We start from the raw sequence: 14,058 nt of genomic DNA, 5'->3' as shown, positions 1-14,058 counted from the left end.
CACTTTTGAATGCTTATGGGTGCTTCAGGCTTAATTATGAGAACTCTTAATGGCTGACTGGAGCTGACGGTCTGCAAGCAGTGTTTTGAAAAGGTACTATCTTAGGTATGTATCAGTGTTCAGTCATTAAAAAAAAACAACAAAACAAGCTTGTAATGTTTCATTTGAAACTGTATTTTTTCCTGTGTGCTAAATGCCTGAGGTAATATGAGGATTTTGTACTGATGTCTTGCTAACCCTTTTGAGCTTTCCATCGTGAAACTCTGAATGTGCACTATTTACTTAGTGACATGTTTTGAAAAGTTTGCTTTGGGATTAAAATACCTGTTTGATAGTTGAGTGCTATTATCTTCAATAATTAGGGCAGCAAATGTCAGATATTCCTACCATTCTCTCAGTAGTTGCATTCCAGATTTGTGAAAAATTCTGGTTGCTTGGTCCTCATAGACTTAGCATTCAAATAGATAATTAATTTTTACCAAAGAAAATAAGTATTTTAATGATTTCCAAAGCATTTTAACAGATTTTATTATGAGGGATGAAGAATGGAAGTATTTCTAATATCTTCTGAAGTAATGAAGTTGCTGTAGCAACCCAAAGCTCAGTTACAAATCAAATCATGGCATACCTTGGCTTTTTCTTGCAATGCTGAGTCATAGGTTTCATTGGCCAAGTTTGAGTCTATGTCCTTCACCTTTTTATCCTTGTTGTTCTTAGGGGGAGGAAAAAAAAAAGCCCTTTTTTTGACAAAGCATATGAGTTTAGGTGTTCAGGTGTTATAAACACGAATCATAGCCCAGGCATCAGAAGATTAATTGAAATATAATTTGTGATTTTTTTGTGTGTGTAAGTCAGTGTACATTTTAAAGGATGTCCTGTTTGTCTGTTTTGCATAGAAATGCATCTTCTGCCCTTGAAAGCCCATGGTCCCTGTTACCTTGTGTGTTTCCATTCCTGGTGCTTTTAGATACTTCATGGTTTTGGTTGTTTTTACAAATATCATTGTTCTTTTAGAATTCTGTGCAGTCTTTTCAGTTCTTAACAGTGTGACTGGGGATCAGATGTGCATTGTATAATGTCATGATTATGTTTAATTTCTTCCACTTCAAGATTGGGTATAATATGGAAATAATAAGCATGTAACAGATTGCTGTGTTGGGGATGTAAAGGATTCTTTAGCATTGTTTTTTTTCTGAGATTAATGTCGATTAATATAGAAGAAAATGCCAAAAGTTTGTACACCAACACAGAATAAAGGATTTCAGTGGTTCACTGCTTAAAAACACTAGTATGAAATATTTACATTTCAGAGAATAGATTTAATAATACTTTAGTTTCTAGTCCTGAATTGTCATTTAGTGGCACATGAATTGACCTAGAAAATAAAAATATTGTTATGCAAATTAAATTTTTAAAGTGGAAATACAATTATCATAAAAAGTGCCATTTGTCTAATTAAACAAATATTTCTTTGGCGAGGTTGGGAAGACATAAAATTGATTAAGACTATGTATACAATGTTTCTGTCTTTTAACAAAAGAAAACTCACCCTTTTTAGTAGTCCAGGTGTACCTGTGGGGAGGAGGAAGCAAAATCCTGTAGATAGAATCCAGGAATGGATGGATATGCTGTTTTATTATTTTAATTAACCGATACATTAAATTGATAACTATAAAGAAATCTTGAAACTGATTTAAGTAGGGAGTTTTCACAGCACTTCTGTGTAGTTTTAGGAATGAATCTGATATTTTCCTGAGTGTGAACTTTTATTTGTTTCATCCTTACGACCTTCAACTGGTTTTAATATGCTGGTGTTGATGCTAAAAATATTTTATCAAGAATGTTTCAGATTACTTGTAACAGTGGTAATAACTGAAAGCAAGCCAGCTCTGGTTTAGAAGCCTTAATTAGGAAAGCTTATTTGGGAAGTGGTTTAATTTATCACCCTGACCTCAGAAGTTTCTACACCCAACAGTTGCTTTTTACTTTTGTTCTTTGGAGGCACATCGAATTACACAAAATGCCAATTTAGAAGTGAAGTGACAGTGCTACATTTGCCTCTACTTGTGACACTTTTCTCTTACCTGATAGGTGATTTGCACCCTTTGCAAGGCATTGTAGTTACAGTTTATTTGCTAGTTTGAATTTTGAATAGGTTATTACAGATAAGAATTTATCAGGGCTGTTAATTTAAAATACATCTTGATTAAGAATCACACTTGCGCAGAAGACTTTGCTTTATCCTGAACCTCAAAAATAGACTCCCTGTCTGTATCTGCGGTCCTACAAGAAATATATTATTTGGAGCTTCATCAAGGGCCAGCAAGCTGACTGCCATTAAATAGGCATAAATAGTTTGTATTAATAAACTGTGTCTGTGGAGAGAGAAATTTGCTATGTTCTGGTAGATCACTCAAGTTAATATTTGTGTCATGATAGAAAGTAACCTTGCTTTCTAAATTCAAAGTAATTTTAAAAGTTGCTTATAATATCAGTGTTCTGACTTCGACATATGTTTGAGGTGACTGTTCCAGTGAAGTCACTTCAGCCCAATTTACTTACATGCATGCTCAGTAATCATGCAATCCTAGATTTCCTGTTTGTTTTTAGCAAAAGTTGATTCCTTTGAAGTTTATCTGACTGACTCAGGGTTTTGGTGTGTGAGGCAGTTTTTTGTTGTTGTTTTTTGTTGGCTTTCTTTGTTTTGGTTTTTTTCAAATTCAATCATTTTTGTTAGTTTTCTGGTGAATATTTTCGTGTCACTTGACAGGAAGTATTTATGCAGTATAATTCATTTTTAAGTAGAATAAAGTAGCTTAATCCCATTTCTGGCTCTCCATGTTTATTTTTTTTTTTCCTCTCTATATATAATGATGTAATGCCTTCATGAATGCTATTTTTCTAGTTTTTATAAAAGTCATTTCAGATTTAAGAATATGTAATTATTTCATACAGTGAGAGACTAATTTGATTCTCACATTATCTTTGAACTGAAATGTGTAATACCTGCTGAGGCTACAGTGCACAAGATTTATGCTCTTGTATTTACAAATGCTGTAAGCAGAAAATAGAACTGTCACTCTGAAATGGTCTCTGTAGAAGGTACAGGCCTTAAAAATCCCTACTCTGTTGAGCGAACCTCCTGTTTTCCTTGGAGGAACAGTTTCCCCCTTGCTGGTAGTGCCTGTGGGGCCAGGTGCTGTTTGCTCTGTTTCCTGGGTAAAGGTCATGGGGATGATAGAGAGTGAATGAACGTGGTGGCTGAGGGTAATGTTTCCTTCTACTGTTAAAGGTGAGATCATCCTCCAAAGTTTACCTAGGTTAGAATTCAAGGATGTGCAGTACAAGCTGTTTGCTGTGCACAGGTACAGAATAACTAATGTCTGTGTGCCTCAGACTGTCACCAGTGATCAGGCCAATCCTGGAAGTTAGTTTCCATTTGCAGGTTACTTGAGGCTTATTGTTTCAGCTGGAATTGCAGTTGGAGAGGAGGGCAAGGCTGTTAGCAGGGGCCTTCACCTTTCTTGTCTTGGTCATGGTCAATGGCTTTATGTTTGTGTTGTTTCATGACTTGCAGGAGGTTAATTTACAGCTCAGGTATTCTTCCCTGCCCAGAAGACATCCTCATGTTTTACTGCTGACAAGAATTTTTCTTGTTCCTTCTGCAGATTGTTACAGGCTAGTTCAGACAGCTGCAGGGCAGAATGGCCTGGCTGAAAACACGGCACCTGGTTACACAGCAACCTCATTGTGGCTTTGGGTGTGCAGGCAGGAGGGTTCACTGCTCTAGTTCAACAGGACAGGGTTATCTCTCTGCCAGGCAGGGTGCCAGCCGTCTTCAGTTACTCATGAATCAAATGAGAACCTTTGGCCACAATGAAGAGCTGTTTGGCTTCTGCCTGAACACTTGCTAAACAGTAAAGAAACATGCACTGGCTATCTGACATCTAGATGCAGATTGCAGTTCATTAATTTCAGTGCTAGTGCATGATTTTTTCCCATGTTTGATATCACGCACTATGTGTGAGCCATTGAGAATTTTGAGAATTCATGGATGACTGGTGGTAAAAGTTACCTAAGCTGTAGAGTAACTGAAATCAATGATGATGGCTGTATCAATGTGCAAAGCCTGAAGAAGCGTGCTGTCTCTTGAGCACCCAGAGGAGAGTAAAAGGAATGGAGCCTTCAGCCACATATAAATGTGGAGTGCCAACTTGGAAGGAATGAAAGAGAGGGAGGCATGTCACCTCTGGTTTGGATACAGAGGCTGTGATGCTGTGCTTTGAGTATTAATGGCAATGTGTGAATAGTGCCTGAACTTTTGACTTGATGTGTTACTGGAATGTGTCAGGTCAGTGGAGGCTGTGCAGGCTGTCCCTGAACTCCTGGTAGCTGAATGGCTTTTGGGTAATGTTGGTTAGGTGGCCTTGCAAGTCAGAGTGATGGTGTTGGACTCTGAACATCTTTACAGCCTTTCTAATAAAGTAGCTAAGAGCAGTTTTATGTTTGGGCTAAAAATAAATCTTGTTTAGATAAGACTTTAATAAGTCCTTCCCTCTTGTACCAGATTGAAAAAAAAAAATGTTAAAAATATGATTTCTTAATCCAAGTAAGAATATCTGGAAAGGACTAAGGTAGCAAATGGACATATAAGTCCAGTAACTCCACTGTGAATTCTCAGGTATATAGATTAAATTCTAGACTTTTTTTCAGATATAGGAATTATTGGTCTGTACTGCTTCCTGAAAGGAGCCTGTAGCCAGGTGGGAATTGGTCTCTTCTCCCAGGAAGCCAGTGACAGGAGAAGAGGAAATGGCCTCAAGCTGCACTGGAGGAGGTTCAGGTGGGACAGCAGGGAGAAATTTTTCAATGAAAAGTCTTTCAAGCATTGAAACAGATAACCCAGAGAAGTGATAGTCCCTGTCCCTGGGGGTGTTTAAGAAACAACTGGACATGGCACTGAGTGTTGTGGTATAGTTGTGTTCGTGGTTGATGCTGTTCAGTCATAGGCTGTGCTCGCTGATCTTTGAGGTCTTTTCCAACCTTAATGATTCTGTGATTCTGTGACCTTAAGACAAAGCTTCTGGATGCAGAAATGTGTCCATACCTGAAATATAACCTATTGCTGTGTCTTCCCATTACTTTTACTTCACTGTTTCTCGAAGGACAAATCCTTAATGGAAATAGATTCCTTAAATTTCAGATACTTTATACTTCAAGGCTCTTACTGTTTCTACTTTATGGAGTTCCATCAGTCTTGTCAGCCTGTGTGATTGCAGGAAGGAGTAAGTTGGCAGTTTACCTTGCAAAGGATGTCTTCATCTTTTTCTTTCTTCACTGTGAGGCTAATGAGACACTGGCACAGGTTGCCCAAAGAAGCTGTGACTGCCTTATCCCTGGAAGTGTTCAAGACCAGGCTGGATGGGGCTGTGGGAAACCTGATCTAGTGGAAGGTGTCCTTGTCCAGGGCAGGGGGGTTGATCTTTAAGTTCCCTTCCAATCCAAGACAATTCTATGTGAAATCTCCCTTTGGAGAAGTTTTAAATTTGCAGTTGGGCCCTGTGTTAGCCAGTGAAAGGCTGGGTAGGGAACGAAAAATTAAAAAAAAAAAAAAAAAGGAAAGAAAAAGAGAAGAAAGAAAAAGAAAACCTTTTTGCTTGTTATCTACATGTGAGATTTGAACTCTACTGATTATTAACACTAATTAGCAAAAGAAACAATTTTTAGTTGTGTTGTTTGACCAGCAAGTTTAGGAGTACAGCAGAGATTATGCATTGTCATTGACCCCACTAGTCTGTCTCAGGGAAGAATAAGGAAGACATCCGTTGGCAGTGAGGTTAGATGGCTTTCTCACATGTTTTTTTTTCTCCAAAGTACTGATCTTGTTTATAAGTCCTCTTTCCTTTCAGGCATCACTTCTGGGTTGTTTGGGTTTAGGGAATTTTGTTTGTTTGTTTTTCCCCTATATAAATATCCAGTTATTCTTTAACTCTGGATGAGTTTTGAATTTCCAGTGATAGTGTCCTTCTTCATTTGCAAATTTGCCATTATTCTTTAGTATTGTTGAATATTTCTTTATTTTTGTGTTTTGTACAGAAAGGAGGGGAAAGACTTTCTGTTATGTCATCTAAGTACTGCTCATTATATTGAATACCTTTGTAAAATTTTCTTTGTGAATGCTGTTATTTTCAAACTGCATGTAATTTTATTTTACATTTCTTGGTTTTGTTCTAATTCACTGTCTAATTTATTAGACACTGATACAACAGGCAATGAAAATATCAAATATAACGCTTCAGATGGGAGTAAATTACTGATTTATGGTATTGATGTTACAGTAATTTTTGCATGACACTTCATTCTATTTTTATGAATACTGAACATTTTATATGCATTTTGATATATAATCACATAATTGTCTACAGAATGCATGCTCTCAGTTCCAGATTTGATGAAATTGATTGTTAGTTATGAGGTTTCCTCTTCAGCCTGACTTGGCTTTAAACAAATATTCCATTAGTTTACCAAGGATGCTACTTGTTTGAAATAGCTGAAAATACCATGAATTTGTTCTTCTCCAGGCTTTCAGCCTGTCCTTTTTGAACTGCAGCTTTTTGAACTGCAGTTGTATCTCAGTTAAGTATTTCATACCTTTTCAAGCAGCAGCATTAAATACTCTAGCAGGTCACTTCCTTCAGTACTGAGGTCATGTAAATTCTGTAGCCCACAGTATTTGTGTCCCAAACTTATTTTCTTGCTTTAATTTTGTTCCTGCAGAGTAATAAGTGTTACATGGCATGCTATGCCAAACAATACTAAGGTGGTTATTTTTAAGTGAGCTTGTTGGCTCTGAAACTCGGAAGTAAATTTCCAACAGATGTGACTGCAGTTGGAATGTAACCCACTTGTCTCTTTCAGTGGAGGTGGTGTTTGGCAAGTTAGGTCTGGATCCCAAAAGTAGTTGTGTTCTGCCTTCCAGCCTGCTTGTAGAACTAAAGAAGAGGGGCATTTGTTAACTGTAGGGTTTTGTTATGGGGAGGCATTCTCTTTGGTCCTAACCAGATTTTCTCTTTCCCTTTTCTCTGTCTTAAGCCACACTTTCCCTTTCTGTTTCCAATGAAGTGGTGTGATGCCTACCAATGAAGGATTCCACTTCTGGAAAGATCATCCTAAATACAGTTTTTGTCTGCCTATTGTCATCTCACTTTTCCCCATCTTGAAATGCTGTGGAATGCTGTCTACCCATTTAAAAACTGCACTTTCCACCATATTTTGAAATTTAAATGGCTTTTATATTTAAATTGAAATTTCAGAGAAATAATGCTTCTGTTGTGTTAGAGCTAGGAGCAGAAGGCAAAAAAAAGCTCTATTCTAAATATTCCCACACATCTTTTCCCTCAAATGCTACAGCTGTTTTATCCCTTCATAAATCTTTAATCAGAGGATTTCAATACTTAATTACAAAAAAAAAATTAACCTCACATCATTCCTTTACTGTCAGGCTGTATTTTCCTCATTATGTGGATAAGCTAGGCATTAAGAGACTATGTGATTTTTGCAAAATGTCATGGCAAGCCACTGGCAACCTCTAAGACTCCTAATTTATAAACCGGTAATCTGCCGACTTGACACTAACATTCTTTTCCAGCTGGCAAATCCAATGGAAACATCCTAAATCCCAGTTGAGGCTAGGAGTTATTCTGAGATGAGAGTTACTGCAAAAATGTGCTAATGCTGCTGTTATCAGTGTCGAGAGGACACCACATAGAGGATACACAGAATACAAGTGCAAGTGTCTCAGGGGTGTACGCACAAGGGACTCCTCAGGGCCAAGCACGGCAGTGCAGAGGAGTCACTGGCACGTCCCTCAGCAGCTGTGGCCATGGGGATGGAAGTTACCAGTATTTGTCCTAACATTTCTGATTAGGAAAAGGGGACTCAAGTTTAGTAGAGTTTTTTCTTCCTCTCACATGCACGCAACTTTTTTTGGTGTTCCCCAAGTGGTTTTGAGAGTCATGAGTGCTGCATACTAAACATTAGAGAGATGCTTTTTCAAGTCTGTTTGTAAAATTTCAGCTGATACCACAATATTATTTGTGCTTCAACTGCCTTTTCAAAGCCGGGAGAAAGATAAAAATTTATTCAAAATGACAAATGACGTATCCAGAAGGTTCTTTGTTTTTCCAGATTATCAGTTGGGCAAATAAAAAAGAAAACAAAAAAAAAACCCAAACCTAACCACTTTTTTTGGGCAGACTGTGTACTCTCTTTGTATCCTGGCACTTTTATAGGATTTAAGGAATTGGAGCTCTATGCAGTAACCTGTGTCTTTTAAGTCAGACTTTAAAAGGTACCTAGGATAGTGACAAAGTTTTGTACCATTTTTCTTATGACGGAAATGTCGATTATAAACTTGGGATAAACCAGATGAAACTGATTATTCTTTTTCCAAAACTCAGACAAAATGATATGAAAGTAAGTAGTATATCGTGGGGTAGAGGTAGTAAACTCAAGATTTTAATGTTTTCCAGTGCAGCTAGCATAGGTAATGAAATAATTTTTAAAAATCTCTTTTGTTTAAAATTTTGCTTAAATTAAGGAAATCCGTGTGTGAGGGCACTGCACACTTTCCTTAAGAGTAGTGTAGGTAGATAATCATTTAAGTCTATTTGACATTAGTCATGCCACTGGGCAATACTGTGACTACTCACATGTCTTCCTGCTTTCCAATAGTCTTTCTCTCTTGAGGAAGGCATGCACAAATAACTTTAATGTATCTTACCATTGTACTGTATATCAAAAGAAATGTTGCTTTTGATATTTCTTTGATTTAAGCAGTAGTAAAATACTGCAGGAAGGCATGCACATAATTTTATCTATATTCAGTAGCTTAAATAATGTGATTTAAGATTCCATCTCCTCTCCTTCCCTCCTGTTTTTCCCATAGTTGGGAGTGTAGCTTTAGAGGATTCTTCTTTAGCAGGGGAAGCTCAGTATGATTTTTCATGCTACCACGGTGTGCACTGCAATCTGATCTTGCTTACAAAACAATAGTACGCAGAGCACAGTTGACTGAAATGTTTAGATGACGTTTTTGTCACCAAGTTCAAGGTCATGGATCTCGTGCATTTGGAAGGAAATTCTTGCGAAGGGCTGAAACGATATTTCACCTGCAGTGTGGCTCTTCATGAGGCGATCGGAGGGATTTGCGGCATTGGCAATAAGTTGTGCTGGTTGCTGGCTGCCTGCCAGAGCAGGGCTGCTGTTCCAGGCAGCAGGTCTCTGCCTGAAAGGCACTGTGCTCGCAAGAAGAATGCGGTGCAGGGCTCTCGGTCGAGTCAAAACCGACGGGCTGTCCTTGCCTCGCTGAGGCAATTGCGTGTTTATGATTTTGTAGTATGTGATGTCATGAGGGTGTTGGCTTTTAGGAATTTCACTACTGAGGAAGCAGTTTGAAACGAAGCAGGCAGAATTCTCGAGACCTTCAAATATGCACTTGCTTTCTTTTTAGTTAGCTTTGAACAAAGGTACAGATGGATATGTACGTACATATTTTTTTAGTAAGGAATTAGCATATGGAACATAGAAGAGATTTAAGTGGATACAATACCTGAAGGCAATGTCGAGCCAGTCTGGATTTTCAAACTCTCTTCCTCTACCAGGATATCCATTCTACCAGGTGTCATGCAGGTACATCATGTTTTAAGTTTTACCTTTTAATGCAGTTGCATATAGAGCTGTAGCATGATGAATGTGTTAACTGATTTTTTTTTCCCCATTTCTTTGTTCTCAGAAAAAAATTATAAAATTGGAGAGTTAAGCTGTAAACCATAAATAGTATTTTAGAATGCTGTGTGCCTAACCTGATGATTAAGTTCACTTTTATTTAAAGCAAATATTTTTTATTTTCTGAGCATACTAAATATTTTCAGAGTTTTCTAACTGGAAAAATGAAGTTGTAACCTTGGAGATTTTTTAAAGTGAGTTATGTATTCAGATATTTCTGTCATTTATTGGGAGCCAGATATCTCTGGTATTGAGAAAAGGAAATTACATAGATTTCTAAAACATTAATGATTTTAAGTATTTTCATGTATAATTACATAAGGTAAATAAACAGAAGTACTTACATTTTGCTTCTAAGATAATTCACATGAAATGTGCACGTGTGAAAAGGTTATAAATGCCAGTGTTGTGGTAAAGTTAAATTGTACAAGCTTCTTATTTTATCTTTTTAACTCAACAGTCCTTTTTTATTAGTAATCCTTCCTTCTGAAAGTGCTGTATAACAGTTTTCTAGTGAATGGGCTGGATCCTAACCATGAAATTACTCTTCCTGCTGTAGAAGACTGTAATATTGCATAATAATTAGAGGGAATGTGTCACAGTACTTCTGTGGCTGAAACAGCTCAGGTTTCTGGCACACCTTAATACAGGAATGTAATCTATGTTTATTTTGTCTAAATCTGAAGTCCCTGCAACAATAACAGAGGGAGGAGAAAATGGGAGTTAGGACAAGAGTTTTGTGTTATTACTTGTCTTTCAGTAAGACTGATGAAGAGGAGGATAAGAAAATGAGTTAATTATTCACATACTCAGATCTAGAGAATGAATTTGACAATCTCCATTAACTGCAGCATAGACAGTGGTGTGGGTTAGTTTGGTAAGGCTGCAGTAATGGTCACTTGTGAGTAGAAACTCAAAAGTGTGAGTGATTCTGCATAGAGTTGATTTAAACACTATTTCATATGTTCTTGAAATAGATTCACATATTTGTATCCCTCTAGCACTACTGGGGCTGTCTGCTCCAGGGTATCAGAGTTAGCCCTTGAGAGGTCAGCCAAGTTGGTTGTCCTTTGGCCTGTCTTTAGTGGATGCTGAAGCCTGGTAACCTTTCTCTTTTTTTTTCTGGACAGCTTTTGTGATAAAAGGCATGAATAAGCTGGAAATTAGACAGGAAAAATTCAGTATATGGCAGCTGATGTGAAAACCTTCTCTTCCCACCCTTGTGTTAGGTTCTTAGTCAAAGTCACAGCTTTTCAGTCCTGTTCCTTAAGATCTGAACATCCAGAGCCACAGCCCAGCTCCCAACTTTGCACAGTGACCTTCTGGACAAGAATGAAGGTCTCATGAGTGGGTTCCAAGTCCTCTGTTGTGAAAAGAGAGAGACTAAAGTTCCTGAACTTTTGGGTCCCTGTTGCTTATCTGCATTTTGGTTTTAATTCTCTCCTTTATGTTTCTTACACGGTTTTAAATAGTTTTTCAGAATTTCAGTGAAGTCTGTGTTTAGTAATTATCAGATAAGATAATTAGTTTCTCTTATATGCAACTGAGTTTATGAAGGTCCTGTTTTATGTATGTAAAAAAAAAGGACTTACTTATTTTAATGACTAAGTCATTCTGACTTTGCAGCTCTATTTCAGTACCTAAAAAGAGAAGTTCCTTACATTGTCTACAACCACCGATAACTGTAGAATGTAAAATTAGTATTCCTTCAGTCCCTTTAGAGCTCATCCTCAGTGCAGAATTTTTCTTTCAGAATAGTAACATCCATCCATTTTTGCTTGGGAAGTAGTGTACCTTACAGAGACAGGGCTGAATTAGAGTCTCCAATGCACTCTACTTGTCGTATTCTGGTGGGTGAACTTTTCCCAGTAAAATAAGTAGGCAGTGGGACTACTGTTTATCATAGTTGGTTTGTGATCTTGATTGGTTTGTGATCTCCAGTGGGAAGGTTAGTGTACATTATGCTGAATTTGTATCTTGACAGACAATCTACTGTGGCTTGCTATTGAGATGGCATAAAAGTCCTGAACAGAGTTCTGGAAAAACTCTCCCTTCAGGAAGCTTTTTGTCCTTTTTTTGTAGATAAAACTAATTTGCCACAGAACAGAGTTGTCATTGGGATTGCTAAGTGTTCAGAATGGATTGTGCTTTCTGTTACCCATAAGGAATAATAGTTTTGGAGTAATATTTTGTAGAAATGGGGATGAAGTATTGATGGTAGCCTGTCCTGGAGGAATGCAGTCAGTGTTTGTTCATTTACAGTTTTCTAAGATTGCTTAGGGCATTGTTTATCTTGGAGATGACCAAGATGCTCAAAACCAAGTCTCCAAAACTGGGTCACTCAGAGTAGCATGGCCTCCTGGTTGGCTGTGGATTATGGTATTGTATAAATCAGGAGTTCAGCTTGGGGACTGTGTTTTTTGAGTCATATTGCAATTCATTTTTGGTATCCAAGTAGTGCAGAATTGGTGTTTCTTGCTTTTCCATATTTAAACAAAATCTAGAGATGAATATAATTTAGTTTGAGTGTGATTTAAAAAACCCTCCTTTTTTATTTAATAAGGACAGAATAAAAGTGATCTGACCTTGATATTAGTTGTAGAAAATGCCCCATGTGATTGAAAAACACTTGAAGTAATTTATCATCTTGGTTCTATTACAGATTTGGTATTTGATATAGAAATTCAGAGAAAATATGGCCATCTGTAGTTCATCTGCTTCAAGATAGGTAGCAGCAAATGTATAATTTGTTGTTAAAATTTAAATGGTAGCCAAAGTAAGCCTGCAAGTAAACCTGTTATTACTCTGGCTAGTATGGCATCAGCCACAGAGCTTGCATTTTTTCACCTGCTTCATCATGTAATGTTGGGTTTTCTTTGTATCATTTGTTGTAGAAGGAAGTCTGTTCAAGAGTCTTTCAAAATAATTTTACCTTGTTTGATTTTCATAAACATAGTCGGTGGATATTAAGAACAAAGGCTGCACTCATGTCTTTCTCCCAGTTGCCCTGGTATGGCGAGAGCTGTTTATTTTAAGAACGTTTGCTATCCTTCATTGCTTTAGGCTGCTGGACAAGAAGAGTGTAGTCTTGTGAGTATTTCCTTGGCAAAGAGAAGATATCTGGTATCTTACACATGTTTTATGGGGGAAGCCAGAGCTTTCAGGTCCACTAGGGTATCAGCAGATTGTAGCAATTTTAGAAAACAGTTGTTTTTGTTTGCTTCACAAATTCAGATGCAGTGAATTCACATTCAAATGCAGTTTTGAATAAGAGTTGCATCCCTTTCTTCATGTGGAGGTGTGAGATAATACAAAACTCAACTGTGTCTCAGCTATGGAGCAATTACTGGTGTTTTTGTGATGTGGTTGGAGTTTTGTTGGTGGACTGTGATACTCTTCTTAAGAAAATTCCCCTTTGTCCTAACCAAAATCAGAACCTTCTGCATCCCTGTGTAATACTGGAATTGCTACTTCCAGAAAGGTCATTTGCAACTAAAGTCTTGGAATCGCACATATTATTGTACCTCTTCTGTCTGCTAATAAAGAAAAGGGGGAAAACATAGCTATCCAGTTGTGGATGGTGAAAACTTGTAATCTTGTTGAATTCAAGATGAGTCAATAGCACCTGTGCAGTTGATTCTGAAAGCAGTTAATGTAAATTCCATCCAGTCAGTCATAGCAATAACCTAAGTAAGTTACTGTAACTGAAACTAAGCAACAAGTGGGCAGGGCTTATCTGTGGAAAGGGAAGAGATTTTGCAGCATTAAGCCACTGCTTTTCTTTTGAAGAGGGAGCCACTGCCCACTTCAAATATTGCCTTTTGTTTTAAATTAAAAAAAAAAAGAAAGCTACTATATTTTAGACAGAGGAATAAATCTTGATCACTTCCATGTTGTGCAGTGTAAGAAGACAGTGAACACTTGTAAAGAAACAAATTTACTTAGTTTTCTTTGTAGCAAAATTTGACAAGCTTATCTAATTTAAAATCTCTTGAGAAATAAAGTGTCCAAGCAAACAGTAATCAAGAGTAACTAAAATGATATTACATTTTGTTGTTAGTGTTAGAGGAAGTCCTGGGTAGCTATTTAATATTGCTGTTCAGAATATTCAGCAGTAGGCATATGTATGACAGGGATTTACAGTTGCATTTTTCTTGGAATAGCTAAATCAGTTGAGCAAAACTTCCTGTATTTTATGTTTTTTGCTGTTTCAGAGCTGTTACCTTTCCTCTGTAGGGAGAAGAGGCGGAGAAAGGGGAAGGCAGAGTTTTT

At 37.3% G+C, this 14,058-nt stretch overlaps 1 protein-coding gene across 6 annotated transcripts in view; it reads left to right on the top strand.

The window, feature by feature from the left end:
* Positions 1-14,058, top strand: part of PLEKHA7 (pleckstrin homology domain containing A7) — a 156,084-nt gene that overhangs the window by 40,619 nt on the left and 101,407 nt on the right. The window contains exon 1 of one of the 6 annotated variants that reach the window (XM_058846225.1): positions 9,428-9,690. The exons of the other annotated variants lie outside the window; for them this stretch is intronic. Coding sequence (XP_058702208.1) covers positions 9,620-9,690 — 71 coding nt within the window. The 5' untranslated portion in view covers positions 9,428-9,619. Of the gene's footprint in view, positions 1-9,427; positions 9,691-14,058 lie in introns of those variants that run through there. 6 annotated transcript variants of the gene reach the window in all.

The sequence above is a fragment of the Poecile atricapillus genome, chromosome 1, assembly GCF_030490865.1.
Source record: "Poecile atricapillus isolate bPoeAtr1 chromosome 1, bPoeAtr1.hap1, whole genome shotgun sequence".
NCBI lineage: Eukaryota > Metazoa > Chordata > Aves > Passeriformes > Paridae > Poecile > Poecile atricapillus.
The sequence above is the reverse complement of the archived record's forward strand: the minus strand, read 5'-3'. Positions and strand labels throughout refer to the sequence as shown.